Raw genomic sequence first — 14,178 nt, 5'->3', positions numbered from 1 at the left:
GTGGAAGATGATACTGGGGTATAGTGTATGCCCTAGTTTATTGTATATTGTACTTGTTTTTATCATGTATTGTACATTAGTCTCCCGAGGGATAAGGACAAGTGGGAGATTGTTGGACTGGTGTCCTAATTCTTCCGAAGTCTCGTAGTTTATAAACTATACACATTGTTATGAATAGAATAAGAGTTATTTTATTTGGCATTTACTCATATCAATAATCAAAGTTCCATGGTTATTGTATGTAAACTTAAGCATGTATATGAGATATACAAGTGGATCATGCCTTAAGTAATAACCTAAAAAGGTCAGTTAGTATAAGGATTAAGGAGGGATACCTGATCCTGGTGATACTACGGATATGGCCCGCTTTGTAGAGATATGCAAGTATTGTGAACTACTACATATGGTAGATCCTGACCATTCATGTGGAGACATGCAAGCGGGGGTGTCTTATACAAAGAGTTTGTATAAGACCGGACTACGAGAGGACTAGTCTCTGTATATAACGTCGTTGATACTTGAGACGTACATCTCACCTTAACGACCATAGGTGACATGACCTCAATCCTGAGTGTTTTGGGAACTTCTGCCTTTGAGGGCAGTCCTTTGATTAGTATGGGTGAGAGTGGCCAGATTACCAACTCAACATGCCTACCTTTTTGGGGATTTTTCTGATTTGGGAGTTAGGAACTCAGTTACACAAGATGGAATTCACTCCTTCCTCGAAGTAAAGGTAAGTAGATAGATTGCTCCCTTAAAAGTTGATTTCGGGTCTTGAACATAGTGGTCACAACTTTTTCTTTGGAAGAGATGACTCAGTCATAATAGGACTAGTGGACTTGGTTCATTAGAGGGACAGTAGTTACTTAAGGAGTTAGATGTAAACTACAGGGGCATAACGGTATATGGCTCAGTTTTAACTTACGACGATTTATGGAAGGGTTGTCGCATTGTTGATTGTTGATATGGACACAAAAACATCCGTAAGACAGGAGAGTTCAGTTGTAGGTCTTTAATAAAAGTGCCTAAACAGTTAAACGGATGGTGGAATCCCCGTGACTAAAGAGTTAAGTCAGTTATTCACGTACGTTGGAGCTTCAAAGTAAACGTCCATAAGGGGTCCCCTTGGAGCTTCAATGGATTCAAGTTAGAATCAGTCTCTTGGATGTTGATTTGAAAATGTTCAAATTGACAAAAAGAAAATCGATTATATATGATAATAATTATGCGATGTATGAGGATTACATCACAGTGGATGATTAATATAAATGAGATTCATTAAGTACCATGAAATAGAAAAAGAGCTATGGTTTATATGTTTCATGAGATGAAATATTAAAACTATAGGTTATAAAAATAATATGGTAAGTTGATTATCATATATATTTATAATAATATTAATTATTGGATAATTATATCTTTTTCTCTAATAACCAATTGAGTGGGAGGTTATTGGTAGTTTCATAGTAACCGTGAGATAAAAGAAAAAATGTTTTCCTAAATTTAGTAAGAATTAAGAAAGAGTTTCCATTCTCGAATAGATTCACGGTTTGTTGTCAAGTGAATAAGATTCACTAAACGATAGTTGAAGAGAGACTAAACGATCGTGGAGTAACACTACATGATAGTTCACTCAGTTGGTCGTCTTCTAAATGATCGTGGGGCTTTTGCTATACGATAGCTTGCCATCTTCTAAACGATTAGGCATCGTCTATACGATGGACTCTTGTCATCTCCCACTTGCTCAATTGTTTACACGATTGTTACTCCTTCGGTCTCTTCCTTTAACCAAGTCCACACAGAGCCCATACTTCTGGATTCTCACGCCGAGAATACCAAGGTAGCTATTGTGGTGGTGTCTTACTGAACTGGGTTGAGGTCGAGGTTTTTGGAGGCCGTTCATTGAGTTCGCGGTGTTCGTGTGGTGGTCGTTGTGATCTTACTGTGTTGCAGTCTTGGAGATTGTACGAGCATTCGTGATCGAGTGAGGTTGAAGATGAGTATTCAAAGGTATGTATAATCTTTCCCTTGATCTTTGTTAAACATGCTGAATTTCGTATGTTGCATGACCAGTCAGTTTCCGTTTCTTGATTGTAATTGTGTATGTTCAAATGTTGTAATTTTATATGTTGCATGACCAGTTGGTTTCCGTTTCTTGATTGTAATTGTGTATGTTCAATTTCGAATGGAATTTGAATGATCATTCCGCTGCTCATGTTCGAACACGATTGAAAACAATACCCCATAGGAGAGAGAATTTTGGAATTGTTTCTTAAACATTCTAGTCATAAAAATGACTAAATCAATCGATTTTCAATTCAAGTACATCGTTTAAATGCTTACATCTCATTCAATCCACAAACTTTTAAGTTTGTTCTATTTTGGTCACTATACTTATAAAATACTTAGGTTTTCTTTATACAAATGACCTATTTTTTAATGTCTACATGAAATAACCCACTTTTTACAAACATAAGTTTTTTGACCTTCTACTTGCATCATCCTAATGTCGGATCTCGCTAGTCACTTTCTTGTTCCTCACTATTACTTCTATCGATACTCATTCTCGTGGACTCAATTTTCGCTCTCGCCACCATCAATCTCCTTACATATTCTCGTTAAATCAATCTTTATTTTGGTTGTTAAACTTTCGAGTGTTCTATTTTTGCCTTCGAACTACTGAAGAGTTTATTCAAGTCCCTAGACATTGAGAAAACAATAATTTTGGTTCTCAAAATGCTACTTTAATGTCTTAAATCCATTTTGTCAATTGATCCTCTCTCTAACTTATTTTGGCTTGAAACTATACTCATATTAACATGTCAAAACAAATAATCAAAACTGTGTCAATTTATTTAAATTAAAATAAAAGTAAGAAGTGAAATATATATAGATATATATATAAATTTAAGTTCAAAAAGAGATAGAAATTATAGATGTTCAAAGACCAAAAATAGAATGAATTTAAAAAATTGGAGACTAAATAATATACATTTTAAATCCTCAAAGACCGAAATAAGATAAGCTTAAAATGGGATCTAAAGTTCTAAAACTCTTTTAAAAGTGGTAGGGAAGTAATGTTTTTAATTAACTTTGTTGAAAAATTCAGTTTTTTCCCTCCCTTCTTCAAGCATCAAATCTTGAAATTGCTTGCAAATTAGAGGTGTATGCTTCAAAATAGATATCAGCATATAACCTACCTGCTATCATTGCATCAATGGTTTCTCATCTTATAATTCCAAGCAAATCCTTGGTAAAAGGAAAGATAGCTAAATTAACATCCAAATGTGTTAACAACCAAAAGATCTATAATTCAACCAAAAACCTTAACAAATCTTGGAAAGAGCCAAAGTCCCTTCCCTAGCTTTCTCGTAAAACAATTAAAGAGAAAACAAAATTTGAAATTTATAACGCACATCTCGCCTTTAGTTAAAACTCAAGACATAGTTATACGAACAAATCTATACCAAATCAAATATAAATGAACCCCAATTGATCTTGCAATTGTCAACTAGTATAATTGAGAACTAAAATTGCATGACCGCACCACAGAATTTTAGATCTCAACTTTCATTTGAAATTTCAAAAGATATTTACTTCAACAGTCGTTTACCATTGTTTATGAAAAGTTCAAAAATATTTTATATAATTTAGACCATACTAAATCGTCAATCCCTACACCCGAACATGTAATAGACCATTTTCCATTAATTAGGACTCCAACATGATGAGCTTCCATTTAGTAACTATTTAAAATATTGAAATTACCACACAACACTTATCAACCATGATCACATACATGTTGAGATTTATAGGTTGAACTACGGAAGACTGTTGGAGAGGAAATAGGTTAATCCTAAAACTCGTAAATAGATTATAAAATTCAATTCCCTTTTACCCTTGGCAAGGAGACTCTTGGTAAATAAACTGTTTTCTGTTTGCCAAAAATATTTCCACCAATCAATAAACAAAGAAAAACATTGTAGGGTAAAAACGTTCAGCAGCAACAGGGAATCAACCTAAACATAAACTAAAGATCAAAAACTTTCTTAGTGATACCAACAAACACCACCATTTAGATAATCAATTTGAACTCACGTGCTTCTGGACAATGTGAAGTGCTTCGTGATCTTCCCCAAAGTCCTGGGAATAAAAATTCAAAATTCAAGTAAACAAAAAAAAAAAACTGTTTTGAAAACAAAAGAAAACATGGAATAGTACATTTTCTCCGCTAGTAATGAAGGGTGTGTTTGGTTTAATTTTACAAGTATTTAATTTTGGTAATAAGTCATTTTAGAAAAAATTAAAGTATTTGACAATCCCTCAAAATAGTTCAGAAACACTTTAAAAGTCGTTTTTATCAAAAGAGTTTAAATAACAATGACTTTTTTGAAAAACATTTTCTTCTCTAGTCGATCACAGACCCAAATACACAGTGTACCTTAACTACAACACAAGAGCATCCAACGACCTTCCTAGCCTTTCCTTCGGAATCAATCTTGCATAGCTGCATTAGACAAAACATGAAGAAAATGACTCATTATCCTTAACTCAGATGAGGGAAAATTTTCGATAGTAGTGTTCGTATTCACATATTATGTGCATCTTGAAATCTAACTCAAACATATAGTGTAGAGTGCAAATATAACAAGCAATAACGAATTTTCACAATGGTGATGTTAGTGGGACAAAAGGTTTTGTATTTTGCATGGAGAGATTATATATACACACAGTCATACATGTAGCTAAGTAATAACGGGTAAAAACATTTAGCTAAATATTGGCAGGTACAGGTTCGATCATAGTAGAACAATTACAATTCAAGTGATGACAGAGGTGGAAAAAACAGCAAAAGCTAAAACATTTTTATCTCGATGGCTAAATAGATTAAACACTTACACCAGCCCACTCGCCAAGAGTCTTTGCACTTGGAACTGTCATCAAGTTTACATTGTGCTCTGCACAAAGTGCCTTGACGAGTTTAACGTAATCTGGCTGGTTGCAGTCCTCTCCCAAGACGCAGAGCTGAGCAGCATGCTTCTCAATTGCTTTAGCACTTTCATGCAGACCACGAACAAGCCCACCATGAGCTAAAGATTTTCTAAGAACAAGTTGCAAAGCAGTCTCAATGTCCATTGGCTCACCAAGAGCTGGGGCCGGAGCCTCAACAACAACTGCACCTTCATCACTGCATAAGAAATCTAATTAAAAGGGATCGTAATATTCCTCTATGGAATACTGCTGTCAAGCAATTGATGGCAATACTGAGTCAATAGCAAAATGATCCTGAATAATAGTTCATTAGATCTTGGTTCCTCGGACAATACCTATAATCCCCAACAAAGTAATGTAACAAATCCACACACAAATCACATATTTCACTTCAAAGTTCAATATTCAATATGCCCTAAGCCCATAACATATAAAATTCATCTCAAGTCATTACATTTGCCACTCAACCTTTTTCATATTCACGATCCAAAATATTGGGTATTAGAATAATTGATTACAACCAGATTCCATTCTACAAAACAAGGCATCGCCGATAACTACCAGTATACAAAGAAAGCAAACAAAAAACAAAAGATGGGGCAAGCATTAAACAGCTTAGAAAAACAAATACAACCATGGGAATTTAAAGGGAAGTTAGCAGCTAGTATAGTAAACAAGTTTCCACTCACGCTGACATTTTTCTTCTTGATTTGAAGTTGTTTTCTCCTTCCTGTTGCACACAAACGCAAATGAATTATCAGACAAAAAAGGCAGCCTTGAACGGAGGCAAATACAAAGAAGAAGAAGTGAGGAAAGGATAAGGATGGGAGAGGATTTGAGATTACAGCGTAGAAACCGATCGAACCGGAGATCAACGGCGCAGCGAATTAGGTCAAAAAGAAGTGAGGGGATTTTATGAAGAAGAAGTGGGGGATATTATGCGCCGATGGAAAAACCCTACTTCTTAATTGGTGACCTAGCTTTGTTCGGTTGGTTCGGTTTTTACAAAATTAAGGACCGAACCACAATATTCGGTTTATAAACCGACGGTTGAGTTAGCTTTTTATTAAACCGGCTTGAACGGATTGGTTTGATTTGATTTTAATTATGAAAATAGTGAGTCCCTTGAGAAGATTAGGGCTAAGTTTCATGTATTTACTTGGATTGCGATTATGAGAGAAGGTATCTTCGTCCCTACAATCGTATTGGTTTGATTTTGATTTTGACTAAACTAAAAGCCAAACATGCATGGAAATCAAATTGGTTTGGTTTGGTTTTCTAATTTTTTTTTAATAGGCTAAATTACAAAAAAAATACCCATGAACTTTACATTTTGTGTCAAAAATGCTTCTGAAGTTTCAAAAGTTTCATAGGTACCTCCAAACTTTCAAAATGGTACCTCTAAACTTTCAAAAAATACCTTTTTTGCTAGTTTTTCAAGGAAACCATTAAAGTTTTGTTGCAAAAATACCCTTGAACTTTCAAAAGTTTCAAAAATATACTTATACTTTAGAAAAAAAATAAAAAACACTCTTCCTATTATATGAATCGAAACCATTAATACCATTTTTCCTCTCTATTTTTCTTCTTTTTCTCCCCTCCCTTTAGGGTTGACAAAATTCCCCGAGGGTCGAGTCCCCGAGGGCCCGCCTCGATCAGGACGAGCAATCCCTGATTTGACCGAGAATGAGATCAAATTGGGAACGAGGCCGGAATGGGAAGGCTAAAGGGTATCCCTGACCCGTCCCTAACCCCAACCCCGCCCCGATTAGTTCTTTAATATATATTAGGTATTTTAACTTTTTTACATTTAGTTTGATTTTTCATTTAATCCCATCTAAGCCCAATTAAAGTGTCCAAGCCCAAACCAAAGAAAATTTTAGGAATTTTTTTTTTTAAAAAAAAAAGGTCCCCATGGAGAAACCTGTTTCCTTGACGGGGAATGTCCGCCCTCGTCCCCGCTAAATTCTCCCATCAGCGGGAACGGGGGTGGAGGAACCCCACCCCGACCCCATTGAGAAACCTGTTTCCTTGACGGGGAATGCCCGCCCTCGTCCCCGCTAAATTCTCCCATCAGCGGGAACGGGGGTGGAGGAACCCCACCCCGACCCCATTGCCAACCTTACCTCCCTTCTTCAATACACTCTTACTCCTCATTTTGTTAACTATTTGACACTTGTTTATCTAAAATAAATAAATAAATAAATAAAATTGCATACTTTAATTAAGGTATGTGAACTACAATAAGAAGAAAGAATATAAATAAAGTACCAAATGATTTTAAGACTTGTATATTTTAACAAAATTGTACGATAGTAGTTGTGTGTATGTTAATAGCCAAATATTTTTTTATTTTGATTATTTATTTCTTTGGTATATTTAAAAGGAGATTTTGATTTTGGAATGTTGTGAAATTTTGTGGGGTTTTATGAGATTTTATGTTTTAACTTAAAATTTTGTTTTTATTTTGGTTGTTGAGAAAATTGATGTAAGCTAAGAATTAGAAAATTAAAAGAAATATGAGAGTGTCTATATGAAAAAAATGAGGATATTTGTATAATTTATTTTAAAATTGGTTCTTTTCGAACTTAAAAGAACTTCAAATAGATTGATCTGTTGGGTTTTATGTCCTAAAACTCGTGGTTTGTAAACAATTAACTTATTCTGTTAATCAATAAAGATGTTATTGAAGTTTGATTCAATAAAGTTGTTATTGAATATATCAATTGCTCATTTCGTTTTAGAAATAAATCCAATAAACTAAAGATCCATGGCTAGTACGTGAATACTTGAATTTTATATGGAGACATAAGAGTGAATCAAGTTCGGGTAGATGACCAAAATGGTCTATAGAATACGGATAAGGCTGGGTACCTTATTCTAGGGACACTATCGAATGTGGCCTACTTTGTGGATGTTATAAATGTTGTAAAGTGCTACAAACAAAGTGATCCTGATTCATTTATATGGAGACATGAGGAGTGGGGGCATCATATGTAAAGAGTTTATATAAGATCGGACCAAGAAATAAGTCACTTTTACTTTATAACGTTGTTTACTATTTAAGACTAACTATTTCAAAGCGACAACCTAGGTAACTTAACCTTAATCCTAAGCAAACTATGAATTGGTTGGCTCAACAACGCTGGCTCAATAAACTTTCTAGTAAGACCGGATAGATAGCTGAGGACATAGGGTGCAAGATGGAATTCACCCCTACCTACTTCTAGGGATAATAGAGAGGTTGATCCCTTAAGTGCTGACTTTGAGTCTTGAATAAGGGGCACCCACCCTCTCATTGGCCTAAGAGAAACTCGGGTATTGGATCACAAATCAATTGTTCATTAGAGGAACGGTGGGATTTAAGAAACAAAAGGTAATCTCAAGGGTAAAATAGCTATTGACCCAATCATTATTACAAATAACCTGTGAATGATTAACTTACTAATTATGGTTATATCGAGTGGACACAATATATCTACGGAACTGCAACTACTGGGCTTTAGTGAAGTGACCCGGTAGTTAATAAATTTTGGTTAATTAGGTTAAATAGTTTAGCTTGTTAATCTTGAATCATTGGAGCCCATGATCTGTAGGTTACATTAGGTACCCTTACTAGCTCACAACCAGAATAAACCTTAGAATAACGTGATGAATTAATTTGAAACGTTCAAATTCAAATTAAAGGGAATTAATAATTATATGCGATATAATTACATGTTTAATTATCGAATTAAACAAAATTGGAGAATTGGACAATATTTAAATATGATTTAAATATTAATTTCATGAATAGAGATTCATGGTTATGAAATTGACATTTAACTAATTTAATATAAATATTAAATTAATTAAATTGTTTAATTAATTAAATCAATTAAATTAAAAATTAAAATTTTGAATTTTGTGAAAATTCAAATTTAGAAAATCATTTTTTTGTTTAAATTAATTCTTTGGAAAATTGGATTAAAATTGAATTTTAATGAAAATTCAATTAAATTATTTTTATCAATTTTGAAATAGAATTGATTTTGAAAATTTGAAATTCAATTTTAATTTGATTAAAAATAAGTTAAATTTGAAAAGTTGTGAAAACCCACTAAATGTGGGATTTTTCCACTTACACAAACAACACAAATTCCACTAAAATTCTGAAGTAGCAGCTATCCTACTTAAAAGCAATGAGTTTGCATGAGGAATGTGAACAAAACCACTATGGTTTTATGAAGAAATTGATCCATGAAAGCTGAAGTTCTTTGATACTTGAAGAAGAGTTCTCCAAACTTCAAGAAAAACCAGCTTTTCTCTACAAAATTCCCTCCAAATTCTATCCATTTTTTGAGTCCCACAACTCAATTTAAGGTTCAAGAGAATAATAGGAAAGATCTGTTGGTAGTCTACTATACATTTGGACCGGAAATTGGAGCTGAATTCGTGGATCAAAGGAATTCTTCAAAGGTATTTCTAAAACCCTCTTGATATTCTATGAACATGCTAATTTTGATGCTAAAATAAATGATTTAGAGTGCTTAATGATCCTGAATTCTTCACCTGTATGCATCCTACTTCTATCATGACCAACATCAGAGACAGATTTAGTATAGGTCCAAGGGACTCGAGCTCCCCCCTCAACTTTATGCTCTCTCTCTCTATATATATATAAGACTGGCATAATATCAAAATCATTAGTTAGCCCAATGGTAAATTTGCTTTCCAACCTCCTTTAGACCTAGGTCCAAGTCTCATGTGGGTGATCTCACTCATCAACAAAATTTATGGATCCTTTAACTTTTTGTTTTAATTTTTAAAGTTATTTTTCTCATGGAGAATTAATGGTTTTTGTTCAAATACTAATGGTGGAGGTATTTTTTAATTTTTATTAAGTTAAGGGTATTTTTGAAACTTTTGAAAGTTCATGGGTATTTTTGAAATAAAACTTTAACCGTTTCACCCAAAACTAACGACAATGGTATTTTTTGAACTATTTTTTAACTTTAGGTATTTTTGAAACTTTTGAATTCTAGGGGTATTTTTTATACAAAGTATAAAGTTTAGGGACATCTTTGTTATAATTTAGCCTTTTTAATATCTATGTTGAGCTCGTTTTTATTTAACTTTTGATTCATTGTATATATACATAATGGTTAAGTTTATATTTGGATGGTATGGAAAATGAGGATTTTTTTAAAAGTAATATTTTTTTTAATAAATAATGATAAAAATAGGGTTGGAGGGAACAATTTTTAAGAATAGATATTTTGGGAAACTATTGACAAAATAGGGTAGTGGAATCGTGTACCGGGTACACGATTTCCATGTGACATACTCGTGTACCCGGTACACGAGTATTGTTTAATCCAATCAGCACCACGTCGGCTGACTGGTTGTCTGGTCAAGCAAACTCGTCCACGGTTTGCTTATAATTTTTTTTTTTAAAAATTTTGTTGACTATTTTTTTAATTGTAGATTTATAACAATATTAAAGCTTTAGAAATTGGTCCACAAATTCCTTCATTATTAAACCTAATTATATATATAATCTACAACGAAAACATCTTACACTCATATTAAAAAAAAATACCATGATATTAAAGAATATTTACAATTAGTTCTTAAATTTACAATTTGAAAATGATACAATGTGGGATTTTAAACAACCCTCTAGCCCTTACCCCTCATGGGGTTGTCTTCATGTCCCTCTAAATTAGGTTCACCCTGTTGTCGCTGTCGTCTACGATGAATACGTCTACGATCGGTGTCAGCAACATTGAGTCGTCTTGTTTGTTGAATAATACCTTCTACGTTGACCAATGTTTACTGACACATTGAACCCAATTCTAGTAATTTGTTCTGCACTAAATATCGTTGAACATCGCCGATAAAATTATTCTGTACAATAAAAGAAAATAAATATTAAAAAATATTCATATCATATATATGAAAAATATCTGATTTTAAATCTCTTACCATGCAGTAATAGTAAGCGCCGAGGTGTGATAAATCGTCTCGTGATCGAATTGTAGTAGTCGTCTGATACAGCTGACCCATTTGTTAATTCTACCTGTGCACAACGATCATGGTTCATGCCAATAAGATAAATATTCCGCATGGATTTGATGCCAGCCCAAACAAATAAAAAAAGTATAAGATCTAAGATTTAAGATCTACAAACATATACATATAAGATCAGTCCAACAAATACATATAAGATCAGCCCAACAATACATATATTTCTAAGTTTAAAATATATTGAAAAACAACTAGAGAAAGAATTTTACCACAGAAGCATTCGGACGATTTTGGACGGATGAACAAATGGAGGACTCGGTGAGAAAAATCGAGGACTCGGTGAGGAAAATCAGCAAGATTTTGAAAGGCAGAAAGCAAAATGGAGGAGAATCGGTCGAAGTTATTGGTGAGGAAGAAGAAGGTAGAACGTCTCGATGAGGAAGAAGAGGCGGGGGCGTCGATTTAATGGCGAGGAAATCGTGTACTGGGTACACGACTTAAGATAATCGTGTACCGAGTACACGATTTCCTCAATCAACCCTGCATGACTGCCACGGTAGACTGCACGTGCCAGGTGGCCAGGGACTGGTGTACCCGGTACACGATTTAGAGTTAATCGTGTACCCGGTACACAATTAAGGTGTAATCATGTACCCAGTACACGATTTAAAAACCTATTTTTGGGAATACTTTCCCTCCAATCCTATTTTTGTCATTATTTATTAAAAAAATATTATTTTTTAAAAAAATCGAAAATGAGTTAGTATTAGATTTTTTTTTAAGTATTAAAATAATATAACAATGATTGATTAAATTGCAAATTTAGTATTCATAAAAAGTTAGAATTTAGTCATTATGATTTATAATTAGAATTTAGTCTCTATAGTTTGATAAAATCTTCAGTCCCTTTACAAGAGATTATTTATGAAAATTCTATTCAAATCATAGAAATTACGTTTGAGGTTTCAAACCATAAGAACTAGATTCTAACTTTTAAAACTACGGATAACTTAAAAAAAATTTATGGAAATTGACTTCTAACTTTCTCCAAATAGATTAAATTTGTAATTTAACCTAGATTATTTTAAATATATTTATGAAATTAATTGAGGGAATTTTTTTTCAAAAAAAAAAAAAAAACTATGAGGGAAATATTAACAAAGGTTTATTTAATTATGGGACAATTACAACTTTAATAAGAAAAAAAATAATAAAAATTGGGCGCGTGTGCTTAGGTTTTGCTGTTTTGCAAACACGTCAAAAAACTTCCACTTGAAAATTTGATTGCTATTTGATTTCGATGTGATTGTTATGCGATGACTATCTGATTTCTATGTGATTGTCACACTTACAATTACAAAAAAGTTAAAATCATGACTTTAGTTTCTTAAAATGTATTTGTCATACAATACAATTTTTTTAAATTATTCTTAACTAATTTTATTTACTAATTTTCATCAAAACTAATATTGAACTTAACTTTTGAATATGTTTTAGAGTGATTTTTACCTCCATTGTCAAAATCATTCTTCTTTCAAAATTTGATGTTTGGCAAATATTAAGAAAATCATTTATAATTGATTTTTTTTTTTTTTAAATAACGAGTTGAAATGTGCTTTTAGAAGGGTGAACATTCTAGAATCAACCCCACAAAATTGCCCCACTTTCTTTCTTTCTTTTTCTTTTAAGTGAATTTTTTCCCATTTATGTATTGATCAGTTTTTAAAAAAACAAAAATGTCAATTTTAGGAATATAGTAATTTTAAAATCATTCTTGAAATCAAATATTAACCATATTAAAAGAAAACTAATTGTACTTAAATTTTTTATCTACAGTTCTTTATTTAACCGATATATGTAATTACTTAACATGCACATGCGTCAGTTGAGCTATATTTGCTATGACAATACATGTGGTTATTTGGTATCCTATCAACTCTTTTATTATTTTAGCTAACATAAAGGACAAGAGATTTATAATATATAGATATATCTCTTTTCTTTTTTCACTTCTACCTCTCCTCTTTCCTCGCTACTTCTCACATCGTCGTGTATATATATATGTGTGTGTTGGAATATTTTGAATCTGTTATTTGCTTTGAATGATCAAGCATAGGACGTATTCATAATTATGTTATTTACGGTTTTGGCTCTGTGTTTTAAAGGGATAAGTTAGATAAACTCTCTAACTCTATTGTTGACTCTAAATCTATAATATGATATTTTTTTTCTAATAAAAATTGATCTTCGTAAACCACAAAATCTTTTTGTTTGATTTCTCTACTCTTATGCTTTTTGTGTTTCATTATTAAATAAATAAATAAATAAATATATATAGATAGATAGATATAGATAGATAGAGATATAGATATATATTCATTCTCCCTCTTCCATCTTATACTCCAATAAGGGAGGAGCTTCTCTCATTTGAAACGAGGATGGTACAACGACTGCATTTTTGTGCATTTTTTCAAATCACTAATTGAAAGGTAAATTTGATACGTAAGTTCTATAACTAATATATTTATTGATATACAAAATATTAGGTCTTAACTAGCTCACTTATGTTCAAATCAATAGAATGTGTGTTATGGGTTTCTAAAAAGTGAAGACTCTTTTAGACACTTTTTTATACATCTTTAAGTTTTATGAAGTTTTAGGAAATTTTAAATGTGAATGGACATGTTGTGATATAATCATAATAGTTAAATTTATATAGTCATTTTGAAAAATGACCAAATAACCTTTTCTATTAGATAAATGATTAAAAGATTGGGTGATTGATAATTTTAAATATTTAACGAACTAAATTATCTCATCTCAACTTTTATCTGATACGAAACTATTATCACATTCTTAATCAAAATATTATCATAACATAAAGCTACACTTCACATATTGAAGATCGATTATTGGAGTAATTTAAGCTTCATTCGGTAACCATTTCGTTTTTGATTTTTTGTTTTTGAAAATTAAGCCTAGTTTCTTTCCCTTTCTTATAATGATTTGCATATTTCTTAAATACAATAGTTGAATTTTTCGTCAAATTTAAAAAACAAAAACATATTTTTAAAAGTTATATTTTTTTTTTTTTAGATTTTGGCTTGGTTTTTTAAACCATTAATAAAAGGTAGATAACAAATAAAGAAATTTAGAGGTAGAAATAGTGTCTATTGA

General features: G+C 32.2%; 1 protein-coding gene across 1 annotated transcript; it reads right to left on the bottom strand.

Moving 5' to 3' along the window:
- Window positions 1-3,834: 3,834 nt before the first annotated feature.
- On the bottom strand, window positions 3,835-5,957 carry LOC120088351 (40S ribosomal protein S12-like). Its single transcript, XM_039045577.1, has 5 exons — window positions 5,838-5,957; window positions 5,682-5,722; window positions 4,900-5,188; window positions 4,442-4,507; window positions 3,835-4,143 (listed from the first exon to the last, which is right to left on the bottom strand). Exons 2-5 carry the CDS (start codon window positions 5,687-5,689, stop codon window positions 4,084-4,086), a joined length of 423 nt encoding a protein of 140 aa, XP_038901505.1. The 5' UTR covers window positions 5,690-5,722; window positions 5,838-5,957; the 3' UTR covers window positions 3,835-4,083.
- Window positions 5,958-14,178: the final 8,221 nt, after the last annotated feature.

This window comes from Benincasa hispida, chromosome 10, assembly GCF_009727055.1.
Source record: "Benincasa hispida cultivar B227 chromosome 10, ASM972705v1, whole genome shotgun sequence".
Lineage (NCBI taxonomy): Eukaryota > Viridiplantae > Streptophyta > Magnoliopsida > Cucurbitales > Cucurbitaceae > Benincasa > Benincasa hispida.
Note: the sequence above shows the minus strand (reverse complement) of the source record. Positions and strands in the feature narration are given on the sequence as shown.

Bases quoted from the DNA above. Each gene is read 5' to 3' on its own strand.
- LOC120088351 (XM_039045577.1), bottom strand. The intron at 4,508-4,899 runs GTAAGTGTTTAA...TGTCTAATGCAG, and splicing joins CTCTTGGCGAGTGGGCTGGT to CTATGCAAGATTGATTCCGA. The intron at 4,144-4,441 runs GTACACTGTGTA...TTTTATTCCCAG, and splicing joins GCTCTTGTGTTGTAGTTAAG to GACTTTGGGGAAGATCACGA.